This window comes from Toxorhynchites rutilus, chromosome 2 (assembly GCF_029784135.1).
Source record: "Toxorhynchites rutilus septentrionalis strain SRP chromosome 2, ASM2978413v1, whole genome shotgun sequence".
NCBI lineage: Eukaryota > Metazoa > Arthropoda > Insecta > Diptera > Culicidae > Toxorhynchites > Toxorhynchites rutilus.
The window spans coordinates 266829493-266844152 of record NC_073745.1 but is presented as its reverse complement, the minus strand read 5'-3'; the positions used below and the strand labels follow the sequence as shown (position 1 = coordinate 266844152).

At 38.2% G+C, this 14660-nt stretch overlaps 3 protein-coding genes and 1 non-coding gene across 4 annotated transcripts; 3 read left to right on the top strand and 1 right to left on the bottom strand.

Annotated features, from left to right (window-relative positions):
• Positions 1-5971: 5971 nt before the first annotated feature.
• LOC129770259 (ragulator complex protein LAMTOR4 homolog) lies at positions 5972-6870 on the top strand. Its single transcript, XM_055772971.1, has 3 exons — positions 5972-6174; positions 6245-6571; positions 6629-6870. The coding sequence occupies exons 2-3, from the start codon at positions 6423-6425 to the stop codon at positions 6801-6803; spliced, it is 324 nt and encodes a 107-aa protein (XP_055628946.1). The 5' UTR covers positions 5972-6174; positions 6245-6422; the 3' UTR covers positions 6804-6870.
• Positions 6855-7840, bottom strand: LOC129770258 (39S ribosomal protein L46, mitochondrial). The gene is made up of 2 exons (XM_055772969.1): positions 7576-7840; positions 6855-7515 (listed from the first exon to the last, which is right to left on the bottom strand). The coding sequence occupies exons 1-2, from the start codon at positions 7753-7755 to the stop codon at positions 6898-6900; spliced, it is 798 nt and encodes a 265-aa protein (XP_055628944.1). The 5' UTR covers positions 7756-7840; the 3' UTR covers positions 6855-6897.
• Positions 7841-8718: 878 nt separating this feature from the next.
• On the top strand, positions 8719-11430 carry LOC129770257 (exocyst complex component 7). Its single transcript, XM_055772968.1, has 5 exons — positions 8719-8877; positions 8939-9104; positions 9173-9761; positions 9938-11161; positions 11223-11430. The coding sequence occupies exons 1-5, from the start codon at positions 8830-8832 to the stop codon at positions 11323-11325; spliced, it is 2130 nt and encodes a 709-aa protein (XP_055628943.1). The 5' UTR covers positions 8719-8829; the 3' UTR covers positions 11326-11430.
• Trnam-cau (transfer RNA methionine (anticodon CAU)) lies at positions 9795-9867 on the top strand. The gene has a single exon. It is a non-coding gene; the product is annotated as a tRNA-Met (tRNA).
• Positions 11431-14660: the final 3230 nt, after the last annotated feature.

Here is a 14660-nt window from a genome sequence, read left to right as displayed (position 1 = left end):
AATAAACATGATCTGTCGATCAAACAAGCAATGCTTGGGATTTCAAATCTAAGTGGTGCGGACTCAATCCACTTCATTTTCAAGCAAATTCATGCATGTTTTCAAGCGATTTCTTGCAATAAATTTTCAGACCACCAGGGATGCCAGATTTACAAACATGTTTGTAAATTTACAGACATATCTGTAAAACACTTATTTTTGTTGTAGACTTTTTGGATATAACAATATTTCACAGGTTTTTGAAAAAATAAGAGGCTCTATTCATCACATCAAAGATATTTCACTCACCATATGACATTTTTCCATAGTTTAGTTTGGAACTCACACACATAAGTACTTTTGCCCTGACATCATTACAGACGAAAGAGAGTATACGGTTATTCACAATTAATGAAAAATTTCATTCTCTGCAGGTAAGGAAAAATCTTGAACGAAAATTGTCTCTGATAATTATATTCTGTTCTAGATAAGATTGTTTTGCTGAAATGCAAGGAGATTTATTGAAAAATAGTTAAGTTAGGGTCAGGACTATGTCTTCTGAGTATTTTAACAACATCGAATAAAAATTTTCATTCTATTTTCAACAACTTACATTCGCTTTCGGGTCTGCTTATGACGAAATATGGGTTACTGTTCGATATTGTAACCACAGACATGATTCATGGCCGTGTGGTGATCTAAAACTTGTATAGCCTTGCATGGCGGATGGAAAATATACACTGCATTTTCTTATAAATTTCATCAACGATAAGACCGCAAGCCTTGGTGGATGTCCAATATATCAACGAAGAAATACTGATTTTTATAAAAATTAACAGCGCGTATGTATGTGTAGATCGTTGAAATATTTAAACACACTTACAACACATAAGTTATTAAGTGGTCCGAAAAATCAATTTCTTTTCACATTTTCCCAAAAATGACAAATGAAAATTATTAACTTTTGAATCACTGAACCGATTTAGATGATCGACATATAAAATTGAAACTAATGACAAAGCCTTTTATTGGAAAATATTTAACTTGCGAAAAAATTATTATATTTTAGTAATTATTGATTGTAGTGGTTTTTTATTTTTTTATGACTCTGGACTAGAGGGCGCTATATTTTTTTATATTTTTTCTTGAAAGCTGAGGATTTTTTACATATCATATCTCGATATCAGAGATGCTATTTTTTCGTTTTTTAGATATGATTTTTTCAAAGTTAACCGGTGGTTCGAAAAATCATTTTTCCCCCTTTGTCCAAAAATAACTTTCCGCAAAAAATCATAACATCTGAACTACTGAACCGATTTAGATGATCGATATATTAAATTGAAGCCAATAAGCATAATTTGAAAAATATCACACTTGCGGGAAGATTGGATTCTAGTAGCATAGGTCTAGTTTAGTCACATATGAATATTGATCGAAGACTTAAAACATGTTAAATTTACAAAATTATAACTTAAAAACGATAATTGCAGCATCTCGGATGTCGAGATATGTTTGGTAAATAATCCTCAGCTTTCCATAAAAAAATATAAGAAAAAATAGAGCGCTCCTATCTTTAACCGAGAAAACTATGAAAAACTAACTCAATCAATAATTACAAAAACAAAAATTAAATTTTTCTCAAAAGTAATATTTTTTCAAAGAAAAATAACTCGTCAGCTTCAATTTTATATGTCGATGATATGAATCGGTCCAATAGTTCATAAGTTATGACTTTTTGTAGTGGGAAAAATGGGGAAAATTGTTTTTCGAACCATCGATTAGTTCTGAATATTTCAAAAACGAAAAAAATAGCATCTCTGATATTGAGATATTTTATGTAAAAAACTCTCAGCTTTCAAGAAAACATATAAAAAAATATATCGCCCCCAAGTCCAAAGCCATGAAAACATTCAAAAACGACTACAATCAATAATTACGAAAATAGGATCCATATTATCTGCAAGTTCAATATTTCTCAATTAAAGCTCATTGGCTTCAATTTGATATGTCGATCACATTTGATATGTGTTTGATATGTCGATCAAATTTATAACTTTCGAACCACTTAACCGATTTACCGAAAGTTATAAATTTTTGAAAAAAGTCATTTTGGGAAAAGTGGAAAAAATAATTTTTTGGATCACCCTAAAATGGAAATGGGCACCCGAATGAAAAAAATAAAAAAACACGAGTTTAATGTTTTGCGATAAAGAACAAAATTACCACTTATGACGAAGATCTGAGAACCACTATATTGGTTTGGCATGGAATGGCTGTATATGTATACAAAATACAATCTTACGTGCATCGCGATGTACAAAGTATTAATGAATATGTGAAAATTAACGTTAAAAGACATTTCTATAGATCTGCACACTTTTACAGACTTTTCCACATTTTTAACAGACATTCACATATTTTTACAGACTTTTTTTTTAAAATCATCTGGCATCTCTTCCTTCCACTTTTTATCGAATATTTTCAAATCGCAGGAGTAAACATTTACGTGACTTTGACTTCGTTTGTTTTTATTTCGTTCGGAAAAACGTTATGTCAAAGAGAGAGGACATTAAAAATGCGTTGCTTAGTGAAAGACTGAGATGCTCTTTCAGAGATGCAATGGTTAATTAAACAATTAACGGGAAAATGTAGTTCGTTCATTTTATAATTTTAATTATTTTTGCCCTTGACAACAATACCTCTTTTATAGTGTTGATTATCATAAGAAAAATAACACTCCTGATCGTTGGATCTCTTTTGACATTTCAATTGGATCTTTTTTGACAGCCGTTTTGATTCAGTCCGCACTACCTAGTTTCAAATCATCTCCGATCTACAGAGATTTGCCTCTAATTCAACATACCGAGGTATCACTCAGTGTCGCAATAGAGGCGATTATGACCTGTAAAGCGCGATTCACATACAACATCCACGTCACGTTCACGTTCCGTCACGTCACGTTGCGTCAATTATTCTTCCATGCAATTCCTATTGAAGCATTCACATACATCAGCAACGGCAAGTCGGAGGTGCCGTTGCCGGTGTATGTGACGGGACGGAACGGGGACGTTACATGGATTTTGTATGAGAATCGCACTTAATTCGGGACATCGAAACAAAAAGTGGGTTGGTTGAACAAGTAGTTCCACACAAGTAATGAATTCAATTTTTATTATGGTAAGTTTTAAACGAAGGAATAATATCCTGCAGAGCTAATTAGGTTCAAATATATAAATTAGCCACGGTATAAACATTTTTTGTTGTTGTATAAAATTACGCTAATTCTGTGGCAGGAAAAATAAGCACATTTTAAGGAACAAAACTATTAATGAAAATCAAATTTTGAATGTTCTATGTAAGAACGCAATGAGTTTTCTACAAGTGCTTAAACACTCGTGAGCGAAAATAGTGTCTAGTAATGATTTTATCCGTGTTTTTTCAGGAGCTATTATCAGGAGGAAATGCAACCTGCAATATATTTGTGCTCCTAGCAGATATTTTCAATTTTGCTGTCGGAGGAAACCGTCGAAGGTAATTTCATGTACTTGGTGGAAAGAAATGCAACGCGCTGATATGAATATTGGTTATCAATGGCTTAATCTCCATCTGAAACCGCTGAATCTAGTCGAGCCTCACCCGTTTACGATGAAATGTTACGTTATTCTTGGTCAATATCTTAATCTATAATCAGAAACGACTATACAAATCGAGTAACAGTTGGATTCAGCGTTATGATCATATTTTTCAGTATTACTAAGCAATTTCCTTATTGTTAGGGTAATTCGTCCAACTTTTTAGGTCCACTTTTCAAAGGTTCTGGTAAAAAAATTTAGTAGTTCTTTTAGCAATATAATCATTGCTAAAAGAACCACTAAATACTACTACTACGGGTCAGGACTACATAATCTGCAAACAACATTTTGAAATAATTTTCATACAATGTTTGAAAATTTACAACTGAATGTCGATGAAGAGAATCGATCAATGTAGATAGGTCCTTTAAATAATAATATATAGACTGTTTATCTCAGTTAGTCGCGAATGACATCAAAACAAAATCGAGACGCAAAGCGCAGACAAAAGCCCAACGAACCGTTCGTCACGTCAATTTTCTTTTCTACAAATCCTGCCGGTCGTCTTCGTCGAACGGACGCTGATAGGTCGTTGCGTTGCCGGTGTATGTGAATGTTTCCATAAGTATTGCATGGAAGAATAATTGACGTTACGTGAACGGGACGTGAATGTTGTATGTGAATTGCATGCGATTTTGAGAACCACTTTAGTAAATTCAATTCTGCCACGACGTATTTGTATGTTTCATAAACTCCAATAGAATTCATGAAAAACGGCATTCAAAATACGGTTGGAAAACACACGGTTTGTTTATAATTCCATCATACAACCACAAAATCCGGTAGACGGCGACACCGTACCTCCTATGTCTCGAATTGGACATTCGCGATGACAGTGGTTCAGTGTCGACGTCTAGTGGCGACTTTTAATTTGATGTCATAATTTGGGTCCCAAACTCGATAGTGTAATCACTTTAATCACTATCAGATTAGAAGGTACGAAGCCAGTTTTCAAAATTGCATAAAAATGTGTACATTATGTTATTTAATTACAATGATGCGCCTCTTATTGGTTACGAGGCACCACTTAGAGTCGCATTAGAGACGATTGTAACCTGTAATGGAACTTAGCAATAAAACAACACAATTTGAAAAACAAAAAAATCCTCAATTTGTTCGGAGCTCTAAAGTTTTTTCAATATTTCTTGATTCTAAAAGTTTTAAAAACCATAAAAAGTGACAAAAACGCAAGTCGAGCCGACGATTAACACGATAGTGTACCGCATTTTCACTGCAGATAAGGTTTTATGGGATTTTTTATCGGTTTCATACTGAACAGTGAAAGTTTTGAAGAAAGCCGGATAACTTCCCACCGCTTTTCGACCAACAAATTGTTGATCTTTTGTGGATACTGTTTTAACCGATAATCAACAAAGACGTCTTCGTACTGGAGGTAATTGTGTTTTATATAAATTGTGATGAGATAAACTAATCGAAGATGTTTCCAGTTATCCCATACATTCGCTCCTTGGAGCTTCCAAAACGTTCCGCTACCATTCGTGGCATATCTAACATTACCAGAAAATCTGGTGAAGCTGCCACCGGAAACCAGTCCGATGTTTCCTATTGCCAATTTTCGCATGAATATTCGAACGATGCTTTAATAAAATAGAAAAAAACAGCAGTGTGGGACTCAATCTTTCATCATATTACCAATTCGCGGGAACAACACTGCTTCGACATAACCTCTCCTCACATTTGTTAATCGGTTTTTGTATTATTTTTATAATACAGGTGCGATAATTTTGAATTTTAAAATGATTAGGTAGATTGCTATTTTATCATTTTGAAACATATTTTGAGACAGTTCTTGTGGTATAACAAAAAATAAATAAAACATTCTGGAGATTATATGGATTCGATCGATGGTTTATTACTATTTTTTGCTTTTTTCCATTGCCTACCACTACTTGAACAAAGTAGGGAGGAGACTACCTTCTTATTATACGTTCTTTGTCCTGGGAGTGTGTTGTTATTTTACTAACCAGAATGGCAACTCCCTGTAGTGCACATAACTTGGCTGCTACAACGTCCCGTCACCGTCCCGTCAACAATTCTCTTGGACTTATTTTGCCGACGTCGAAGTTGTCGTTGTTGGTGTATGTCAATGCGACCATACGATTTCCATGAGAGAATATTTGACATTTCATTCGTTTACGTTGACTTTACGGTGACGGGATGTTGTATGTGTAGCGCACCTTATGGTGGAGGGTTGCCTAATTTGTTTAGCAACCGAAATTTAGCGACTGGGTATGCTCTTAGCTAAATGTCGAATTACAGGTAACTTACTGTTCTTTGCAAACTTTCTCACCTATGTATCTATTGCTTGGCTACCAATGAATAACCTATATTTGCTGCGAATTGTAAAACGAAATCAAAATAATAACAAACCAGATAAAGTTATAGATTGGAAAAATCGAAAATTAATCGATCAGTCTAGACGAGAAGCAGAACTGCCCTTCGTACTGCACACAGTCAAACTCGACCGATCACTTGAATTGAGTGGTTATCGCATAAAACCCGCAGTGGCATCCGCTAGTCGAAATCAACTTTCGTTTGATGAGTTCGCTGAAATATTGGTTTCTTTTAGCGGTTCGGTTATTCACGCACTTCTTCATTTGACAATTCAATAGGATAGGCCAGCTCAGTTTGGAAAGTGCCTCAGGTGTCAGCACCACTGGAATTTCTTCCAACGCGAACACTTCGAACGACTCTCAGGCCTTATCGCAAGTTATTTGCTGTACCGGAAGGGGCAGAGTGGTAACGAATTGTAAAAGTTCGGCTGTGGTAAACAACAAACGAGACCACAAAATGTTGGACTTAGCCAACAGACCGATGCCGAATCAAATCGGATACCTGATTATGTCCGACAATGGGGCCGTGCTCGCTTCGGGTGGCGAGATGGAGAACGACGAAAGGAGTGCCAATATTATCAGTGAACTATTGACACTAACGGAAAGGTACAATGCGTACATTGGTTCCATTTGAATTTGTGAGGTATACTTTTTGTATTTTAGTGTTGATCCTGATGTATTCAAAAAGCGCTCTTGCAAAAAAATTTCCATTGTGTACGAAGAGTACAGTTACACGATTTGTCTTTCCAACAAAAAGATATACGTTGTTAAGCGTCAAAACCCAACAGGGGCAACCGGAGAAGCCGGAGCACTAGACACCAGAACGATTCTGGCATAAAGAATACGTTAAGCGATTTTTTTGAAGCGATTGATGTAAATATACAAGAAATTCTCGAGCGGCAAAAGCGAGTTTTATTCATATACTATTATAATTATAACAAAAACTGTGATACACTCTGATAATAGTGCTCATTCAAAGTTTTCTGTAGCTCAGATTGATCCAACCATTGCCATTTGACGTTCTTTCCACTTATGTTTGCCGTTTGTGGTTTCAGTACGCACCGGAAGAAGAATATTTTAGCTCCAACAGTTTCCTGACGTGCTGTCGATGGATATTTGTATTTGTGGAACCCTATAGGAGCGTTTCCGTAGAACGATACTGACAGTGCTTTGCCACCAGCGTCTTTTAGCACTCGTTCTGCGGTTTGTCTTAAGGATTCACCTTTTACGTGTTTGCCCTGAGGTAATATATATAAACATTTGTCGCCCAGCTTGTGTTCCGTTAGTAAAATCAGTGTTTCCTCCAGCTTGCGATTCAGTGATTTGGTGTCGTTCTTTTTGTCGGCCTCGGTAATGCGCGGAGCTGGCTTAAACTTGCTAAACTCATCGTTGTATGCATCCTCCAAATCCTGAGCGGTTTGCTTCAATGCTTCCGAGTCCAAATCAAGCTTGCCAGCTTTCAGTAGTTCCACTTGTCGTTTCTCCGTTTCCTTACGAATTTCATGATTTGATTTGAGACTATTTTCGAACTCGATTTGGCCCAGCATTGTCTGCACTTATCGAGGTAATAAATAAATAACTATAAATACATTCAATTGGACACAAGTTACCTTGAAGTTGGCCTCAAGTGGGGTCAGTGTTTTGGTTATCACTGGAAGCCTTTCCGCCAGAACACCAGCAAAAATGTCCCATTTTTCTTTGGCGGTAGACGAGGAAGCTTCGGATGATATCCGTCGAGCACTAGCGGTATTACACGCACGAAACAATGACCTAACAATAAGATATCTCATTTTCTATGTGAAATCCGGATAAACGCTCCGCAATGTTACGCAAATATTTTAAAACAACACCATATGATTGTGTGTTTTTGACACTAAACATCAAAATATCAAAACAGAGAGATGTAAGCCATTATCTGGCCATTGTAAGGCCTTGAAGAGACATTTGAGAAACTTGCATGTCTATTCACTCTTAAAGGCTGATTTAGACGATGCCAGTCAGCGCTCTAGTTGAAGTATCCAGTGAATAGAGAACAGACACTCTGTTCCAGTTAGTGGCCAATTACTTGTTCGATACTGGTACAAATAACTTGAACAGAGTGTCTGTTCTCTGTTCACTGGATACTTCAACTAGAGCGCTGACTGGCATCGTCTAAATCAGCCTTAAAGCATCAGAACGCTCCCGGCGACTCTCTACAAACTGCTGCGACGCTTAGGCGGCGGTGACACTGGATGCAGATAAGTGATCGTACTAATTTTATGCAATAGCGAAAGTAAACAACCACATTGAGTTGTATTGGTGTGGTTACATTGCTTCCCCCTTGCTTCGTTCGAATTCGCCAGCTTCTATCGAACAAAATTGTTTGTTTCTTTTCGTACAATCAAATTTTCGTGCGTACTCCGAGCCAATGCCACCTTACCCTTATTCGAACGATGCCTACTTTGTTCGGCTTTCGCGAATTTATGTGAAAAAGACGGGATGATTTTGTAGAATTTCATTCTCATCTAGTTCATCGCATGTGAAAATGCAAAAATGGCGTATCCTAGCAATAACAAAACAAACAACCCCCGCTCCACAAACCGTAATCCCCTTCTCTTGAAGTGATGATGTTGCTTCACCTGTTATACCTTTATACAAGCGCCTTGTTTCTGACATCAAAAATCTAAATATCAAAACACAGAGATGTGAGCCATTATCTAACCATTGTAAGCTTTCCCTCGGAGAGAAACATGAGAAACTTGCATATTTTCTTTTATTTTGTTTTGACCACAATCTTCACTTCAAGCGAGAGTCACTGGTATATTTGTCATCAATTGCATCCACATTTTCACACACAAATCCTGCGAAATACTGAGAGCAACAGCATGGGCACTCTTGAAAACACTTTGCAGATAGAAACAAAATTAGAAAAGGTTTGTATTTATCCAAATAACGTTCAATGATATGGTTTTGAAATCTCCACTATTGTAACAGGAGCAAACAAACCAGGCCCTGCTGAAGGATCGCGTTGAGAAGTACTCCGAGTTAACTCAATCGATGTCAAAAATTTTGAACTCCTTCGAACAGCGTCTTGGAAAGCTCGAGCATACCATTCTTCCGGTTTATAATGTCACGAAGAACCTCCAGAAGCAGCAGCAAAGTAGCTCTCACTTTCACAATTGTTCTTTGTTTTAATGATATCTATAATTTGATATTGATTTGTTTTAGATCTGGACACCACGCTGAACTGCTTGGAGCAGGTTTTGTCCCACTACGACGCTTCACAGGATGTTTGCAATCTGATTCACCAGGGACCTTCCGAGGGAAACATTACGTCCTTTTTGGATGGATTGAATAAGTTGAAAAAAGCGAAGGATTATTTCCTGAACAACAATCCACAGAGTGTGGAGCTGGAAAACGTAACCAGTCTGTTCAACAATGGCTGTGAAACGTTGAATAATCACTTGAAATCTTTGTTAAGGAAGCACAGTGCTCCCATGAAGCCGGTCGATTTGCTGGATTTAATTTATATTGAAGAAGATTCATCCAACGAGGATTGTCCCTCGATTAAACAACTTCCGACTAATACCAGAGAAGAGCTGAATGTAATTGCCCAGTGGTTGGATAATAATCTACGACGGGAGTATATACAGATTTACGGAGATGAACGATCGGAAGTAATTATGAGGTCTCTGCAGAATTTGAAAGATCATCAGAAGAGCGGTAGTTGGGGAAACGAACCATTGAAGTCTAGATATCATGGACGACATTCGGACGCCGGTGTGAAGAAGTCCACTTCTGCGCGTTTGCAACAAATGTAAGTAGCTAATATAGCTGTTGTTAAAGCGCAGCCTCGATAGCGCAGTCGGTAGCGCGTAAGTCTCATAATCTTAAGGTCGTGAGTTCGATCCTCACTCGGGGCATATCCTTTTTGTTTTCCTGCTAATATAGCCAAAAGGAGCTTTCGCATCTCTTTATCATTTATCCTTTCAGTTTTGAGCGGAAAGCGAACAAAATGTTGATGAAAGCATCGCAAACTCTGGGGCAATCTGCGGGACTGGCCATGCGCAAAAATTCATCTTTCGGCGACATCTTGGCGGCCGAAGAACATTCCAGTGACAACGATCAGGAACTGGAGAAATATTTGGTTCTCCTGCTCGGTTTGCAGAAACTTCTTGTGTGGGAGCGGCAGCTTCTCAGCGACATAATTCCATCGTCTCGTCACAACGAAGTATTTTCGCGTCTTTCCCAACCATCCATCGAAATGACCGTCAGAGATGCGGAGGCTATTACCAGCCGGGTTCTAAGAAGCATCAGCCGGAAAGAATGGTCCGCTGCGTTGGGCATATTTTCGGCACTGAAACACGTGCAAATTCTACAACCGGATATAGACAAAATTTGTGATTCGGCTCAGCGTCAACAGCTGAGTGGCGTATTGATCAAACTACAACAGACCGGTTCAAAAGCGTTGGAACAGTTTATCGATGCCGTCAAAAACGACGCAGGAGGTGGTGGAATGGTTAGCATGAGTTCCAGTACAATTAGCTACGGCGGAAGCTCGAGCGTTCCTAAAGATGCCACGGTATACGAGCTGACGTCGAACACGATTTGGTTTTTGGAACAGCTGCAAGAGCACTGCGATACCATTGGAAGTATTCTCCAAACCGAATCAATCTACACGAACGATTTGGATCGAATTGCATCCCACAAAAACGTACCTATCGAACAGAAAAACAAAGCTCTTTTGGGAATCTATGTACGGAAGGTTCTTGGCGAACTGAACTATACCATCGCAACAAAATCCGAACAGTACGGAGATCTAGCTACGAAGCAGCTATTCAAGCTTAACAACACTCACTACATTCTCAAGTCGCTGCAGCGTTCGAACCTAATCGATATCGTAGCTCTCACGGAGCATGATTGCGAGAAGCGTTACCAGAAGATGATTCAGGACCTGAAGAGGGCCTACCTTAGCTCGTGGTCCAAGTTGCTAGCGAACATAACACCGCTAGAGGATATTCCAAAACCGGTTGGAAACCGTGTGAAGGACAAGGAACGAGCAATCATCAAAGAGCGGTTCTCATCATTCAACAAAGAGCTGGACGACGCTTTGCGAACACAGCGTGCAATATCCGTTCCTGACGTTCTTCTCAGAGAAGGCATCAAGCGGGACAACGCCGAGCACATTGTACCGCATTATAATGCGTTCTTTGAAATGTATGTTTTGAATGTATTTTTGTTTGGCAGACCTTTTGACTAATCTCGTTTCTATTCACAGCTATTCGGATGTACATTTTAGCAAAAACCCTGAAAAGTACGTGAAGTACCGTCCGACGGATGTTAACGCGATGTTGAACAGCTTTTTTGATGATACTATTTAAAGTGCTGATCGATGGATATCATATTCCACTCTGAAAATCAAGATTGTAGTATTTGATTATCATATGCAATAACACGTTGAAATCCGAATAAAAAACAAAAATCTATTTTAGTTTACATTGATTCTACGAGCAAATGCAAGACAAGATCCTCACATCTCATCGATAAATGCGGTCATGGACTGGGAAACTTTTATTCTAGTGACTCTTCGATATTCTCGCCAGGTCTATTTGTATTTGTAATTAACCCGTTGCTTTGGAAAGCAAGCATATGGTAAGGGTTTGGCATCAAATGATAGCTTAATCTATTAGCTACCATCTACTATAAATTTCATTCAAACTTGTATCACTTTATTGGGCATAGAAATCGGTTTAATGCACTATGTGCGGAAAGTTCGGTTCAGACGGAACCTAACAAAAAACAAGAAGTGGGTTATATCTGTGATATAACCGCAATGTAGACGCAGGACTGAATCAATTTTAATGTATGAATGAATGAATATTTTGAAAGATTGCTGATGGTTTTTATTGTTAGTGTGTGGGTGGATGAATATAAGTATGAAATTGTTACTAACATAAAATTCAACTCTTTCGAAATTCTTGGTGAGCTTGAGCTTGGGTAGACTGTACAATTCGTAGTTACTCTCCGTGATTGACCTGAACCAACCAAATTGCACAAAGAACACACAGAATGACGCTTGTGACTAGCAAATCATTCTCGTTGTGCAATTTTCGGTAATTCGAGCTTTAAATGGTCAATAACGACGCCGGTCACGTTCTACAGTCACCAGGGGAAAGGTAGGAATGTTAGTACGATATTCGCCGCCCGAAGACCAGAAGGGTCGCCTCTATAGCGTGGTTCCCTAGCGTTTATCATGGAAGGGATAGTTGTTAGTGGGAATGGTTAAGAAAAATCAGGATTCACTGCGGTAAGTGATGTGATTATGTAGATGTGAAATATCGAACAATCGACGAATTGAATTTCGGAATATCCTCTATGTCACTACAATCTGCAGAGGTATTCCGAAAAGAAAACCCTGTAAAACAATTGGATCGGCTATATATATTATTACCAATCGGGTGTATTTTTGTTGAACTTCAATCACGTCGTCGAGAGTTATTTTTTGGGAAACCTAAGAAGGCAACCGAAAAAATTCCTCTAAAGTCAATCGGATCTACGGTATATTCCATTATTCACACATACTCTTTATCATACTCCAATCGCGCCGACGAAGAGTTGTCTTTGGGAAACCTGAGAAGGTAACCATGAGTGCGAAAATGCAGTCACACGAATCGTATGCAATCGCGAGAAGCAAACAACTACACAAAACTGTACCTGTGCGGCAGCCACTGCTTCCTCGCCCCATACGGATCGAGTGTACAAAATAGTCTAACTCCCCTCGCCAGTCACCGTACAGTCAAATCCTGGTATGAATTCCGATCCAATATAATAGCACTCAAGGTGATAGTGGATCCGAGCTCTAAGGGTGGGTTTAGACTAGTGATATATTCATGTGAAGAAATATGATGAGATTTATAGAAATCGCATCAACCGTTTACACTAGCGTGAACTTCTATAATGAATATATTCATATTTTCGGTGAATTTATTCACCTGAAGTAGAACTGCATCCAACTTTAGTGATTTCTCAACAGTGAGAAATTCACAAGCGTTTACATATGCTGAATTTATTCAAGTTATATACACCTCGAATAAGTGTATCATATTTATTCTCACCCGTTTACACCTATTTTCACGTGAATAAATCCATCTATAGCTATAGATCTTCCTAATGTAAACCCGCCATAACGAAAACTTGATTGCACAACTGGCGAACATAAAAAACCACTCTGCTAGCCCGAATTATACTGATCCGAGTTGTTGGTGAACTCACCATAGTTTACCGACTTCGGTGAACGTGAACGTGAAAACAGTGGTGAATATAAACGTCAAAATATTTCCCCGTTCATGTTCACGTTCGAATGTCGCAAGGCATTCTGAAAATTATTTCACCGTGAACTGTTAAAGGATGTATTAAGCAACTCTCGAGTTTTCAGTGAAAATTTCCATATGGATGCAAATTCGTTCAATCGGATCTCTGCACGGGTCGAAAAACTTCGTTGCTTCGGGTTGCTCCGTGAACAACTGTATATTTTATCTGAATTACTTTATTGAAGCTCGATGTTTATTTTCGTCACGTTTACCGGCGAACCTTTAATGTGAACGTGAACGTGAACAAAAACATTATATTTACCACGATTTTCTGATTTGTTTGTTCGCAATGTAGTTCACCATGAAATGATCGTACTATTTCACCACCTGTTCATGTTCACGTTCACGGGAGCTCTAAACCACGCTTCACCGACTTAAGGTCGGTTTAGAGTACCCGTGAACGTGAACTAGTACCATAGACCCGTCTTGGTTCGAATGTCCCAAGCAAGGCGCCTAGAAGTATATCCTAAGGTGGGCTTGCTAAAACCACTCTTCAGCCATCTTGGAAGTCTACTGTGTTTTGTTTGTAAACAAAACACAATACGCTTGTGCCCTAGCTCGCCCGTGATCAGTCTGTCTCTTTCACGCTTCAAGCAAATAATTTCCCTTCTGCTTTGCTCCCCTAACCCTAACTTAGTGACGAAACGGCCTCACCTTAGGATATACTTCTAGGCGCCTTGGTCCCAAGCAGTGATATGATTAAAAAGTCAAATCGCCCTTAGAAAAATCCTCGGTCGAAAACTACTAAATACATTTGGTAATGCAAAATTAGTAGAATGTACAAATTTTTTGTACATATTGTCAACAAACCCGCATCCCTACTAGAGATTAGTATATTTTACTCGATAACATTAGTAAGCTTGGATATTGTCATATCTGAAAATTGGTGAGAAAAGCGCGTATTAACCATTTTCATTGTTCCTATAAGGCAATACGGAGGTATAATAAGGATATAATTCTGATACGTGCATTTTCGGCGAGAAAATGTAGTCGATATTGGGCTTCCGAATCATTGTTCTGCTTGACATATGTGTTTATTAGTACGGTCGAAAATGACTAAAGATTGGTAGTATTTACCAAAAAATTCGTTATATTTACTAATTTTTTCTCTCAGTGCGCTCATATTGCCAGTGTACCCAATATTGCTGCGGTTCACTGACATTTTGGTTCTGTCAATTACATGTTAAATGTGAACACCTCCATGTGAAACCGAAATATGAAAATCGCTCATGCAGTTAGAAATAAAGCAGCGCATTTTTCTTTATTTTTACTATCTCCAAGATTTCAACGATTCCAATCCTCGCAAATGATATGTTGGTAAACAAATGACACCAAATTGATTTTGA